This window comes from Rattus norvegicus, chromosome 3, assembly GCF_036323735.1.
Source record: "Rattus norvegicus strain BN/NHsdMcwi chromosome 3, GRCr8, whole genome shotgun sequence".
Lineage (NCBI taxonomy): Eukaryota > Metazoa > Chordata > Mammalia > Rodentia > Muridae > Rattus > Rattus norvegicus.
Window position 1 is genome coordinate 119,931,622 of NC_086021.1, and position 12,861 is coordinate 119,944,482.

Consider the following 12,861-nt stretch of genomic DNA (forward strand, 5'->3'; position numbering starts at 1 on the left):
TGCCTTGAAGGCATCGTCTCTGCTGTTACTGGGACTCGGGAGTTGAAGTCTACAAGTTGAAGTCTAGTGGTAGGAAGCAATAGATGCACCCTTGAAGGGGATATTAGGACTGTTACCCCCTCTTTCCGCTTCCTTTTCTGTGAGGTAAGGAAATTTGCTTTATCCCACACTCATTCCCATGATGTTCTGCTTCACAACAGACTGAAAATGATGCCCCCAAGTGAGCATGGACTGAAGCCTGTGAAACTATGATCTAAAATAAACCGTTCTTCCTTTTAAGTTGATTTGCCTCAAGTGTTTTGTGGTAGTGGAAATCTTACTAACACAGATTCCTTATGTTGACAGAAGATATGCTACACAGTTTGAGGAAAAAAAAAAAAAAACTAATCCCTCCACCCAAACGTCACATAATTTTTACTTCAAAGTACAAAAGACCAAGATAAGGGCATTGTGCTCCTGACTAGCTTCTGGGTATCTCTAACCTTTCTTCCTTCTTTTTCCTTTTTAGACAAGGTCTTGATACATAGCCCAGGCTAGATTCACATTCATGATCCTCCTGCATTTCCTGAGGGTTGAGGTTACAGGCATGTGGCACCACATCTGGCTACCCCTTTTTTCATCTCGATGGAAAATACACTGTGATAAAAGATGCTCAGGTTACCGTTTTGTTTGTTTGTTTGTTTGTTTATTTGTTTTTTCGTCTGGTGAAGAATAGCAAATTTTGTCATTTCACCCAGTGCCTGAGCAGGGATATGATGGCATTTGGGCTAAGGTACTTTAGGAAATAGTTCCCCATTTCCAGAGTCCTTTATGTCCTCACAAAAACCTTCTCTCAGCAAAAGCAGAGAGCCTCATTGTGTGTTGGGAGGCTGTGAAAGCCCAGGATGAGGCATCCTCACCTACCTCCCTACTTACCTTGACTGCTTAGTAGACAATGTAGTCTGCAAGGCTCCAGAAGCCAAGGACCCCAATTCCTACTGTTAGGATCAAGTGTAAGGACCGTAAGAGAGCTCAGTTGTAGGAGAACACTTTAATTCCTATCTTAGGCTCACCTGACAGACAGTAGTGAAGGAGAACCTACCTGGGCAGATTGTAGAGTGGAGCCATCCTGAAACAGGCCACCACTGCCCGTTTCCGTTGCTTTGACAACAATTTATGCCACACAGCCTTTTTGGACCTCAAAGGCTGTTCCACCTAAGAAGAAATCATGTGAGCAGGTACATAGTAGGCCAACCTGAGAGGCAGACTGAGTAGGTCAGACAATTAACTCTGAAATAATATTGGTTTTGCAACTGAAGTTAGCAAAAAAGTTGCCAGCAGTCATTCTTGTGTGACAGTCCTATGTTTTCTTCATTTTCTCAGATGCCACTAGACACGGATTGCAGTTTTACAAATGGCAAAGAGCTGTAAAAAGTCTTTTGAACTCATACCAAGAAGTTGTGAGGAACACAAGGGAAAGCTGAAGGGGCTACATCTATGAGGCACCAGGCAACATTTAGGGGTGATGGGGGATCACCTCCAGTGGCTGCTTTTTGCCTCAAGTCGTCTCCTATAACGGAGAGCTGAGGACAGGGAGGAAGTTTCTGTCCTCCAGGGCAGTCTTGCTTATACTCTCTCAGAGTAAGCACCCATACCTGCTCCAGGTGGAACAGAGCCGCTGAAATCCTCTGCACCCGCTCCACCGTCTTTTCTGGATTAGAAGGCTCTTCATTCCTCAGAACGTCTTTGTAGAGGTTCAGTTGCCATTTCACAGCGGGGTCATCAGACTGAAAGTTGAAGCACATCCACGAGCTGAGCCATTTCTGTGCCTCTTGTGCTCAGAAATACTTTTAGTCCTACCAGGGTTCCATATAACAAGACTCATTTTTATTATATTTTCCTTTCTCCCTCCCCTTTCCCTCCTTTCCCTCCCTTATATTAAAATATATTATGTTATTATGTATGTATTGTGTGCCTAACTCTTTGAGCATGTGATACGTGTGTCTGGGTGCTTGTGGATGCTGGAAGAGGGAGCCTGGATTCCCTGGAGCTGTTGTTACAAGTAGTTGTGAACTGTGTAATGTGGGTGCCAGGAATTGAACTTGTGTCTTCTGGAAGAGCAGCAGGTGCTCTTAACCACTGAGCTCCTTTTCTTCTTTTTTATAGCCAACAACGTATAGATGCAATACATGAACTTCATGTTTCCCATCCCTTTAGCTCTTTATGTTACATTTTGAATGATTTCCATAAAGCAATCTTCCAATTTATTGATTCTGTGTTCAGCTCTGCCTACCCTATATCTTATGCCTATAAGGTTTAATTTCAAGAGTATATATTTGTATAATCCTTATGCTATCTTTTTTAAAAATTAAAACCATTCCCTCCTTTTTAAGGACAATATTGTGATTAATTTTTTGTGGATTCTATTGCTTCCTTTGTCTACCTAAACTGTATTTGTATTTAAATTTCTTTCTGTTGGTTCCTTACTGCTTTTAGCATTTCCTTACATGCTTTGAATCTTTTCAGTCTATTCTGGGGAACAGTTTTATGTATTTACTTTTTACTACATTTTAGTGAGTAGAGACCTTCCAAGTGGGTTTACTGTTGTCTCTGAAGGAGTCTCATGAACTTCTCTGGCGTGAGGCTAATTTTGATCAATCCTATATTCCTCTACCTTTAAAGTCACTGAAACTCTACCCCTAAGGCATGCATCTGACTGAAGCACCCAGAGTTCTCTCCAGGAAGCTGACTTCTGCCTGTGACCGGGCAAGATAGTGCAAAGGTTCCTCCATCATGTATTCTTTTTTTTTTTTTAAAGTTTCAATTTTTTTTATTGCTTCATCCAGTCATGGGAGTGCTGGATCATACCACAGTTATACTTTAAAATTTTTCCATCATGTATTCTTGCTGGGGACATTTTCAGGTTTATCTAGAATTTGATCTCCTTGATAAAGGATCCCAGGGAAAACTACCCATCTCTATTCTAGGAGACAAAGGTCAGGATGTCCTAACTAACTTCTTAGCTTCTGTTGAACTTCCTGTTTGCATGGCACCCCCTGCAGCTAACCACTTACCTAACCACTTAGCTTCACCCCTTGCTGCAAACTGCTGCTTTTGCAAAGCTCCCTGCAGCTGCTAAGACAGATGCTAGAACATGGCTTTTGCCTTCTAAAAAACCCTGTGTTCTGGGCACTTAGAGCCATCTCAAGGTCCCATAACACTTGCGTGTGGTCCCAGCCAGCTGGAATAAAGACTTTCAATTGACAATACACTGCATCTGAGAGATCTCTGGTGAGCTCCCACAGATTTAGAGCTTCTTATATTTTTGGTTGTGAGCCTAACCTTTAATGACTGAGCCATCTCTCCAGCCCAGATTTAGAGCTTCTTAATATGATTTTTTTCCTAGAGTATTTTATCTACCATTGCTATTCATTTTTAGGGGAAAGAATCAGTACTTCTGTTTTTCCTTATTCTCAAGTTTGCACACAATGTAGTTTGAAAACAGATCTGTTCAGAATTACAGAACTGGAGAAATCTCAAGTTGCCTTTAAATTCTGTCTACTTTTCTAATTTATTTATTTACTTATTTTTTACCCAGGACACAAACTGATTTTGTTTCAAAAACTTTCCTGAGTAGCAGGTGCTAAAATGTCCTCCCAGGTGCCTCTTTCACTGTTCAACAAACATTTCAGTCAATAGATTCAGAGACTCAATCCGAACTCCCACTGAGTGGCCTACTGTTCTTTAGAAAGTGTAATACATACTTATCAGAGGCCTTTTTGCCATAGCAAAGGAAAAAAAACAAAAATTAAAGACGTGGCTACAAAGCTTAGCCTTTTCTGTTTTTGTGGGGTTTGCTGTTGTTGTTGTTTTGTTTTGTTTTGTTTTGTTTTCATTGGTTTTTGTTTTGTTTTGGGACAGGACTTTCTGTAGTCCAGGCTGTGCTCAAACTTGCTATCATAACCAACACTGGCCTTAAACTCCTGATCCTCATGCTTTCGCCTCCCATTTGTGGCAATTAAACAATTTTTAGAATACATTTTAAAACATGAGTGAAGTAGGGGTTGGGGATTTAGCTCAGTGGTAGAGCACTTGCCTAGCAAGTGCAAGGCCCAGGGTTCGGTCCCCAGCTCCGGAAAAAACAAAACAAAACAAAACAAAACAAAAACAAACAAACAAAAAAAACCATGAGTGAAGTGTGGCATGGTAGCCATCTGTAATCTTAGCGCTTGGGAGGCTGAGGCAACAGGGTCTCAGTACTGAGGCTAGCCTAGGCTGCACAGCAAGACTGTATCAGATAGACACAGGCAGATAGACACAGTAAGCCAAAGGGGAGGACTAGGCGCTCCAGCCAGCAGGGCAGACTGTGAGAGATGATACATCACCTTCTCCTGCAGGTGCAGGTTATTCCGAAGATGTTCCTTGACTTCTTCATCAGTGTCTCTCTGTGGAAAGAGGCGAAATTTAATTCCCATGGATCATCTTGGAAATGCAATACTGTGTATAAGGGAGTATGGGTGATCAGAATACAGTTTAATGGGACAACTTTCTTAGAAGAACAGAAGGAGAGAAGTAAAGGAGACTTACCCCAAATTACTGACTCCAAGACAGCTTTACAAAGTGTGTACCTTTCTATCAACCCCCGCCCCTGCCCCTTGGAAGACTACCACCATAAACGGAGAGTACCACCCACTCCCACAGTCTTTCCTCTCCACTCGGCTGGACCACAGAGGCAGCTTACACAGCTGTATCGTGATTTCGCAAGCGAGATGAGCTCCTGGTCGCCTGGAGTACACATGTTCAGACCAATGGGCAGCATTTTCTTGAGTGCAGCCACGATGAGGGACGTCTGGATGGAATACAAGTCTCCTCGCCTCTTTGTCTTCTTCCGTTCCTGGTCCTGTCCTCCAGACTAGGAGATGATGTTGAAATAAAGAGAGGGGCTCAGTGACTCTCTGAAAGGAACTGCCTCAGCTCAGGGGTAGCTTGCTTCCTTGAGGCCCTGTCCGTACAGGTTGGGCCTTACTACATTTCAAAGAACAGTAAAAGAACAAAAACAAAAAATATGTTAAGCAAAACCAAACCAGATGGCCATTAAAGACCAGCCCAAACCCGAGCCTTCTCTTCTGTACATGCACACAAAACCACAGTAGCTAGACACACAGCACAGACATCCATAGTCTTTGCTTACTTGATTCTGCACCAAAGGGACAACAGTTACAACAAAAAGAATGGTTTTTACAATAGGTAAAATAACTCCCACAAAGAACAGTATCCTTCTACTGGGATACCAGTTAAAATGTGGAAGAGTGTCTATCACGAACCAGTGACTTATTTCCATGGCTGAAGCTGGTATTTGATAGCACAGGTATTCCACACAGCCTCTCCACCATGGGCAACACATTCTTACAGGAAAATTGAGACCAGGACTGCTTTGGGATTTGGCTTGCTATGTGGAAAAACTATACACGAAATAAAGGAACTCTCTAAGCCTCTGGGAGTTTTTCTAAGTTTAATTTTATTTTTAATTTTGCATATTTGCACTTACATGTGTCTCTATGTGGGAATGTACACATGAGTTCAGTTCCCACAGAGGCCAGAAGAGGGTATCCAATGCCCTGAAACTGGAGTTTCAGGAGGTTGTGAGCTGCCTGAAGTGGGTGCTGGGAGTTGAACTGGGGTCCTCTTCAAGAGCAGCAAGTGCTCTTAACTACTGAGTCATTGCTGCAGTTGATGAGAGTGTTTTACTCATGCCTTGTCATACTTTGCAGAGTTCATTCAACAAAGTATTAGTGTGGTTATTTTGTTTTTTTGCTGTTGTTGTTGTTGTTGTTGTTGTTTTTTTCATGGTGGTTGTAGTTGCAGTTTTATTTATTTATTTTGTCGTTGTTGTTTTGAGATGGGTCTCACCATGGAGCCCATGTTGGCTTCAGACTTGTGCTATTTCTCCTTTAGCCTCCCGATTCCCAGGATTCTAGGTGTAAAGTACATACTTGGCTCTAAGTAAGAGAGAAATCTGACTTGCATCACTATAGATGAAGGACGCTCCCGGACAAGCAACTGAAGATCCTCAGCATCCACTGCAGCTTTGGTGGTCTGGGCGCATACAGGAGACAAGAGTGTATAGCAACCTGCTTTTTATGATGCTATGTTTAGAAGAATGGTGCTAACCTTGCTTGATAGACTTTGCCTCAGCTGAATAACCAGATGACAGAAGTAGGGAGGGCTCTATGGCCTGAAATTTGTTAGGGACCATCATGCAGGAATGCTGGTTTTGCTTCATGAGTGTGTCTGTTAACATGCAGTGGCAGCACTATAGGTGACAATGACATGAGCATTGGGCAATCATCCAAGGGTATTGTATGTGTGCTTATCTCCTCCCCTAGCAGTGACTCAACCTGAAATCTAACTTTCTAGGCCTAGGGCAGAACCCATTTACAAGATATATGTTTCCTTTTATTTTTATATTTATTTATTTTATATATGAGTAGTTTGCCTATGTGTATTTGCATCATGTATTTGCACTATGTGTGTTTTTGGTGCCAAAGAGTTCAGAAGAGGGTATTGGATCCTCTGGATCAGATGGTCGTGAACCACCATGTGGGTGCATGGACTTGAACCAAGATCTTCTGCATGAGCAACACAAGTTCTTAACTACTGAGCCAATGTCAAAGCCCCAGACATGTGTATTCCAAGAGAAGAGTCAGAATTAGTTCTGCCTTTGGACCAATGCCTATGTTCCAACTTGTGAGAGAGATTCCTAATGACTAGTGACACACGGTTGAAAATGTGACTTCTCCCACCAGGCTACATAAGCCGCCCTTTCAGATGCTTATATTACCATTTGGAAATGAGTCTGATGAAAGATAATTGCAGAGGCATTGTGTCCCCAGTACTCCAGAAGCAGAAGTCAACCTCAATATGCAGGTTAGGAGGGCAGTAACACAGAGGAGAAAGGAAGAAACGATGCAAAGGAGGCCTTTCATATACTGCCCGCATCAAACGAAACACTGCAAGTTCCATACTCACAGAGCTTCCTATGTTCCTTCTCTGTTCTACCATTGAGTGGAGAGTTTTGAAGGCAAAATCCACCTGTAGTCTATCACCTAAACTGTCCATTAAGGCTAGAATCTGGCTATGCACATATGAACTACATGGTATTATATATGTATAAATGTAAGCACTAACACACAGCACATGGGAAAATATGCCAAATGTAACTATGGATTTTATATATAATCTAAATGATTTCTCAGTTATTCTCTGCTTAATTTTGCCAATATCATATTCTAATCATAACGGCTACATGTATGATTTTAATATTCTTGAAACATAACTGAAGTATTGCTAGTCCTCAGAACAAGTCTGAAATATTTCAGGAGTGAAAACATGATGCTTAGAGACCATAAGTTTTTTCTGAGGTCACACAGGAAGGCAGCATCTGAGACATCACCCAGCCACAACTGTATCTGGCCAAGGCTCCATTTTCCTTTTCTTCAAACTGCGTGTGAACTGGCTCTTACGTGTCTCCCCTTTTCCAACACATACTTTGGGTCAGAGGGTTTGGAACAATAGTGTGAGATACTTATTGTTGAACAGAAGGAGAAGAGTTTCTACACAATAAACTTCAGGAACAATTGGAAAGTTACTGCATCATGTGTATATTTTGTGCCCAAATCTTAACATTATCTGCTGATTTCAAACTTGAGTTCAGTCCCGGGGAGACTCTCTTTGAATCATGGGAGCTAAAATCAGAGGCAGAACACGTATAATATGAAAGGCCTAGGGTCACTAACAGAAATTAGAAATCTGAACCTGGTACCATGTCAGAAGAGTGGGGCTCTGAAGCTCCCGAGCCCTGCTGGACCTATCTCTGGCAGTATAGTAGCTGCCAAACTAACAGAGCAGGCGTCTGGAAAAGGGAGCCAAGATACCAGGGAGACCTTGAATAAAGCAAGGCTTGCCTGATGTCTCTGTTCCAAGGGTACATAGGCCTACATTCACTCTGCCTTCCCTGGGGACCCACAGGTTGGAAAAATCCCCCTGTACCACCCGCATGGTGATCACAGCACGGAGAGGAACAGAGCCTGAAGCCACTAATACTAGGACAGAAAAGACACATCATGCATTTGACCTGTACCTTTACTTGCATGGCCTGTGTGGGAAGACAAAAGGAAAGAAACAAGGAGAAGAGTCAGTCAGTAAAAGCAGGGATCAAGGCATTAGGCAGCATGTTACTCATAGCTTCATAGGCCCAGTTGCTCAGTCAGCACTAGAGAGACTCAACACTTCATGTAAGCAAAGCATGACGACTGAGGGGAGGTTAGGATGTAGGTTAATTTGCCCGCAAAGGATTATATATATCTGCATCAAGCACTTCCGGCCTAGGAGGAAGTTACCTCAGAGACCAGCCTTCTGGAATGTATGCTTTGTGACCCTCAACCAGTAGCTACTCACAGAAACTCTTGATATCTACATTGTCTCCTCTTCTACTCCCTTTAACCACACGGGGCTGCAGACAATTGTTATGTACCCAAAGACCTCAAGTTTTAATTTCTGACACTCACCACATTATCATTTCCAGCAGAACAGAGAACCAAGCTAAAGGCAATACCTGTCGAGGTCATTTGGTACATTTGATTTACAAAACATTATAAGCCTAATGTGCTATTTTACCATTTTTATTTTTTTATATTTAAATTCTTTTCATTCCATATATTTGGATCCTATTCTTTCCTCTCCCCCAATTTCTCCCAGAGCCTCCCCACCTCCCTTCCTGCCCAACTTTGTGTTCTTTCTCTCTCTTAGAAAAATAATCTGAAACCAAAACTAAACAAAGCTTCTCAAAAGCATATGCAGAAACAGAACAAACAAAATGAAACAAAACTTGAAGTCCTTTTCCTGTTGGCTATTTGCAACTGACAAAAATATATTATAAAAATGACTTGAGGAGTTTACACAGGGCCCTGACTTCCATCCAAAATAATGAAACCAAAGGAACAAAACAGAGCAAACAACAATGACAACAGGAGACCACGTTAAACTTTTGGGCTGGACATGACGATGCACACTTTTAATGTCAGCACTGGAGACTGAGGCAGAGTTCAAGGACAGCCTGAGCTCCATGATAGAATCTGAGGTTAGCCCAGACTACACAGTAAGACTCTGTCTCTAAATAGAGTGAGGGAGGAAGAGAGGGAAGCAGAGGGAGGTAAAGAGAGATGAAGATGGGTGGGGGTCCTATAACCCATAATAATTTGAGATTACTCCACAACCTAAATAACAGAGCCTCTTCAGTCTTACGCTGTAACTTTTAGACACCCTTTAAGTCATAGGTTCCTACACCTTGAAGGCTACGCCTTTATTCTTCACATATGGCTAGGTTTAAATACCACGGTAATCCCCTAGTTGCAGTTTATATGCCCTCGAAACAACTTCACCTCTTTGCTCTTGGGTTATGAACTATAGCAGTACTTTTTGATCAAGCAAGTAACTTTCTGTGTAGCTCTTCAGGGGGGGAAATAAAACCCAAACCAAAAACCCTAGACTTCACAGACCTCATGTTTTTCTGAGATGTGGGAGTTTGATGAAGGTACATTGCCTGGTGTTGTCTGTGCCAAGAGAGCGCAGGGGGCTCCTATCAGGCTTTGATGAAAGGCAGACCTGCTCTGCGGGAAGTGTTACATCACAGAGACTGTAAGTGAAGTGAATGTAAGTCAGCTCAACATGAGATGGTAGGAGAAAGGATTTCTGGAAATCAGTTTGAGAAATGGTGTGCATGGGGGAGGGGGTAGGAGAGGAAGAGTATGCGAAGTGGAGATCATGAGAAAGGAGGGAAGGGAGAGAGACTAGAGGAGAAATGGTAGGTGTGTGTGTAAGAGAAGGACAGAGGTAAAAGGAAAAGAGGGAGAAGAGAGAAAGGGAAGGAGGGAGGGAGGAAAGGAGGGAGAGAGGGAGGGAGGCAAAGGAGGGAAGGAAGAAAGGAGGGAGGGGGAGGGGGAGGGGAGAGAGATAACATGAATGTGAGATCTTCAAAAATGTAAGAACAAAGAAAACAGAAGAAAGAATGCAGAGCAAGGAAGTGAAAGAGAATAGTGTGTGTGTGTGTGTGTGTGTGTATGTGTGTGTGTGTGTGTGTGTGTGTTGGGGGGCACATGCACATGTGCACTCAGGGAACAAAAGTCACACATAATTTTGTGTGCTCTTGAAAGATGCAACTATACCGTCACAAGACAGTTCTTGTCCTTTTTCAACTGAAAACACATTCCAATTCTTGTATCTCAGTGGTTTATTTTAATGTTTATAATATTGGTCAAGGACTGGCTTAACATTTCTTTGGCTAAATGCCTTCTAACTTACCATTCCCCTCCGAGGAAGCTGCTGCCGTATCGCCAGAAAACAAAGTACATTTAAAAACGGAACGGAGCTAAAATATTTGCTCAGCTAGTCACATAAGCCAAATATATATTCACACACTTGTGCTTTATAAACAAAATATACAATGAGCTTTCAAAAAAATCTGTGTTAGCTGCCAGCAAAATAATATATCTTTGAAAGGATCTCCGAATAACTGGGTGGGAACAGCGTGGCCCACTGTATATTTTTTGTGCTTCCTGGCCTTCAGGCATATGCAGTGCGTGGCATGCAGCATTCATAGACACCCCCACTAAGACTTCCATATGCACCAAAGGCCACTTCATTTATACAACACAGGAGTGCAACTAAGAACAGAGACAAACACAAGCGATGGTGACAAGCGACCATTCAGACAAGGTAGCAGAGAACATTTCATTGTACAGAAGCAAGGGCAAGAGGGAGTCAACTGATATGGAAGAAAATCGCTCCCTGGCTTCCCACAGATAGTTCTCAATCCTCAGGTACCAGGAATGGCTGTTTATTGGAGGCAATGTATCTGTCTCAAAGCATTCATCAGATATTTTATCTGACAGCGCTGCTGCTGAAAACGGACTTTTAACCAGACTCTCTTGGGATTGTAAGCTCAACCCCATTATACAGATTGGAAAGCTGGACTCTGAGGAATTAAGTGAATGAAACAAAGCTAATTGGCACCTCAGCCACTGGTGCTTTCCTCTTTATTTCTGTCTTTTTTACTATTTTCTCTGTTCTCAGGTGATAGGGTTGGTGTGAATGCAACAACAATTGCAGAAACAATTGGCGTAGAGCCTCAGTGAAAATGCAGCAGTTTGCTCCTAAAGATGACCCTTTCCAAGAGGGAAATATCCGTGTCTTGAAGAAGAACATTCTCTGACCGGGCAAATGCCCCTTTCCTCATTCGACATCATGAATGAATAGAATGTTATGTTAGTTTTTCAATGAATGAGTTGTGAAATGGGTTTCTATTGCTTCATTCATTTCTAAACTCAAAGACCATGAAGATCCATTTATCGCCAGAGATCTGAGATGGCTTTCCCCATTCCTGCCCATCAGGGATCTAAATACTTATAGCAGATTGCCATGGATGCTGGCTGGGTGATTCCTGAGCCAGAGGGTCTACCCGATGTAAAAGATAGCGTGATATCTGCCTGGGATTTACCAACGTAAATTGTAGGAAATATGGGTTAAAGGCTACAAGAGGACCCTGCAAAGGTATCTTAGATAAGGTGGAGTCTGGGAAACCCAGGCTTGTGGTCCTCAAGTGAACAACTGTGTCTAACCATAGGTGAACGCAAAAAGAATGTGGAAACCCAGGTAGCTGTCTCTAAAGGACCAAAGGAGAGGCCATAAAATTCCTTGCGGCCGGGGTTGGGGATTTAGCTCAGTGGTAGAGCGCTTGCCTAGGAAGCGCAAGGCCCTGGGTTCGGTCCCCAGCTCCGAAAAAAAGAAAAAAAGAAAAAAAAAAAAAAGAAAAAATTCCTCGCAGCCAAGGTTCTCCTAGAATATAATCTCCCTGCTTTGTACTGAACACAGTTCACTGTCAACTTTACTTGGCAGCATATGTTAAAAGTGTACTCTAGTGTGTACTGGAATGTAGATTGTAAGCTCTACAGTCAATTGAATACTGGAAGAAGAGCTAGTGTTAAAACAAATGAAAGACAGAAGAGGCAGTGCTGGTGACTGCAGGTGACCGCAGACAGTTGCCCTATTTGGTATAGCCTTAGGTATTCATGTTATTATTGTTGTATCAGAATAGTTTTTTTTCCCTGCTATGCCAAGACGCTGGTCGTCCATCCCAAACGGTTACTAGAAAGGTGCTCAAGGGTATCACTCCAAGACCACGCTTCCCATCTTGCCAGACCCACCTTTCACCTCTCAGGAGGTGAAACTGCTTCCCATCTTGCCAGACCCACCTTTCACCTCTCAGGAGGTGAAACTCCACTTTTGTGTTCCTCACAGGCAGCACCGTGTCAGCCAGAAGACGGCTGTCTCTCAGCTATTACAGGCTATTTACACTTGACATACAAGCCAAACCTCCCCAAGGAGCAGTTCTCAGAGAAACAGGGCCAAGAGTAAGCCGCAGTGCCAGTAACAAGACATCACGTTTAAGGAGACTTGGCTTTTGTATGTGCAACGGAAGAAGCAGGGCTAAGCAATTCTCTCCAGTCAAGACAACAGAGCTGACTGAGAACGAGATGCAAGTTCACTTTCCCTCCTATAGGTTAGCTTCTTCCCTAACCAGTAGAGTGGCGTGCCCTCTTTCAAACATCTCCTGCAGGGAGATGGACACACGTTTGGTTTTCTGAGGGCAAATGTCATGGAAAAATGAACATACGCAGTAAGAGGTCAGCTCATCTGGAGTAAAACATGCTGGCATCTCAAACAGAAAGAAAACAAGTGTGAAGCCAGGGTGCATGCTGAGGAGGCATAAAGGCAAGGTCATTTCCTCCAGACCCGTCAGAAGGTGGCTTTTCACACTTGTGCTTT

The 12,861-nt window shown here is 42.8% G+C and overlaps 1 protein-coding gene across 14 annotated transcripts in view; it reads right to left on the bottom strand.

Annotated features, from left to right (window-relative positions):
- Ryr3 (ryanodine receptor 3) overlaps nucleotides 1-12,861 on the bottom strand; it is a 547,337-nt gene that overhangs the window by 45,493 nt on the left and 488,983 nt on the right. For 13 of the 14 annotated variants that reach the window (XR_010064867.1, XR_010064868.1, XM_063284953.1 and 10 more), the window contains 4 exons: nucleotides 4,721-4,891; nucleotides 4,365-4,424; nucleotides 1,635-1,766; nucleotides 1,082-1,194 (listed from right to left, as the gene is read on the bottom strand). Coding sequence is in view for 12 of the 14 variants with exons in the window: in XM_063284953.1 (XP_063141023.1) it covers nucleotides 1,082-1,194; nucleotides 1,635-1,766; nucleotides 4,365-4,424; nucleotides 4,721-4,891 (476 nt within the window). In the remaining 2 variants the exon portion in view is untranslated. Of the gene's footprint in view, nucleotides 1-1,081; nucleotides 1,195-1,634; nucleotides 1,767-4,364; nucleotides 4,425-4,720; nucleotides 5,005-12,861 lie in introns of those variants that run through there. The other variant, XM_063284959.1, reaches the window with a different exon arrangement.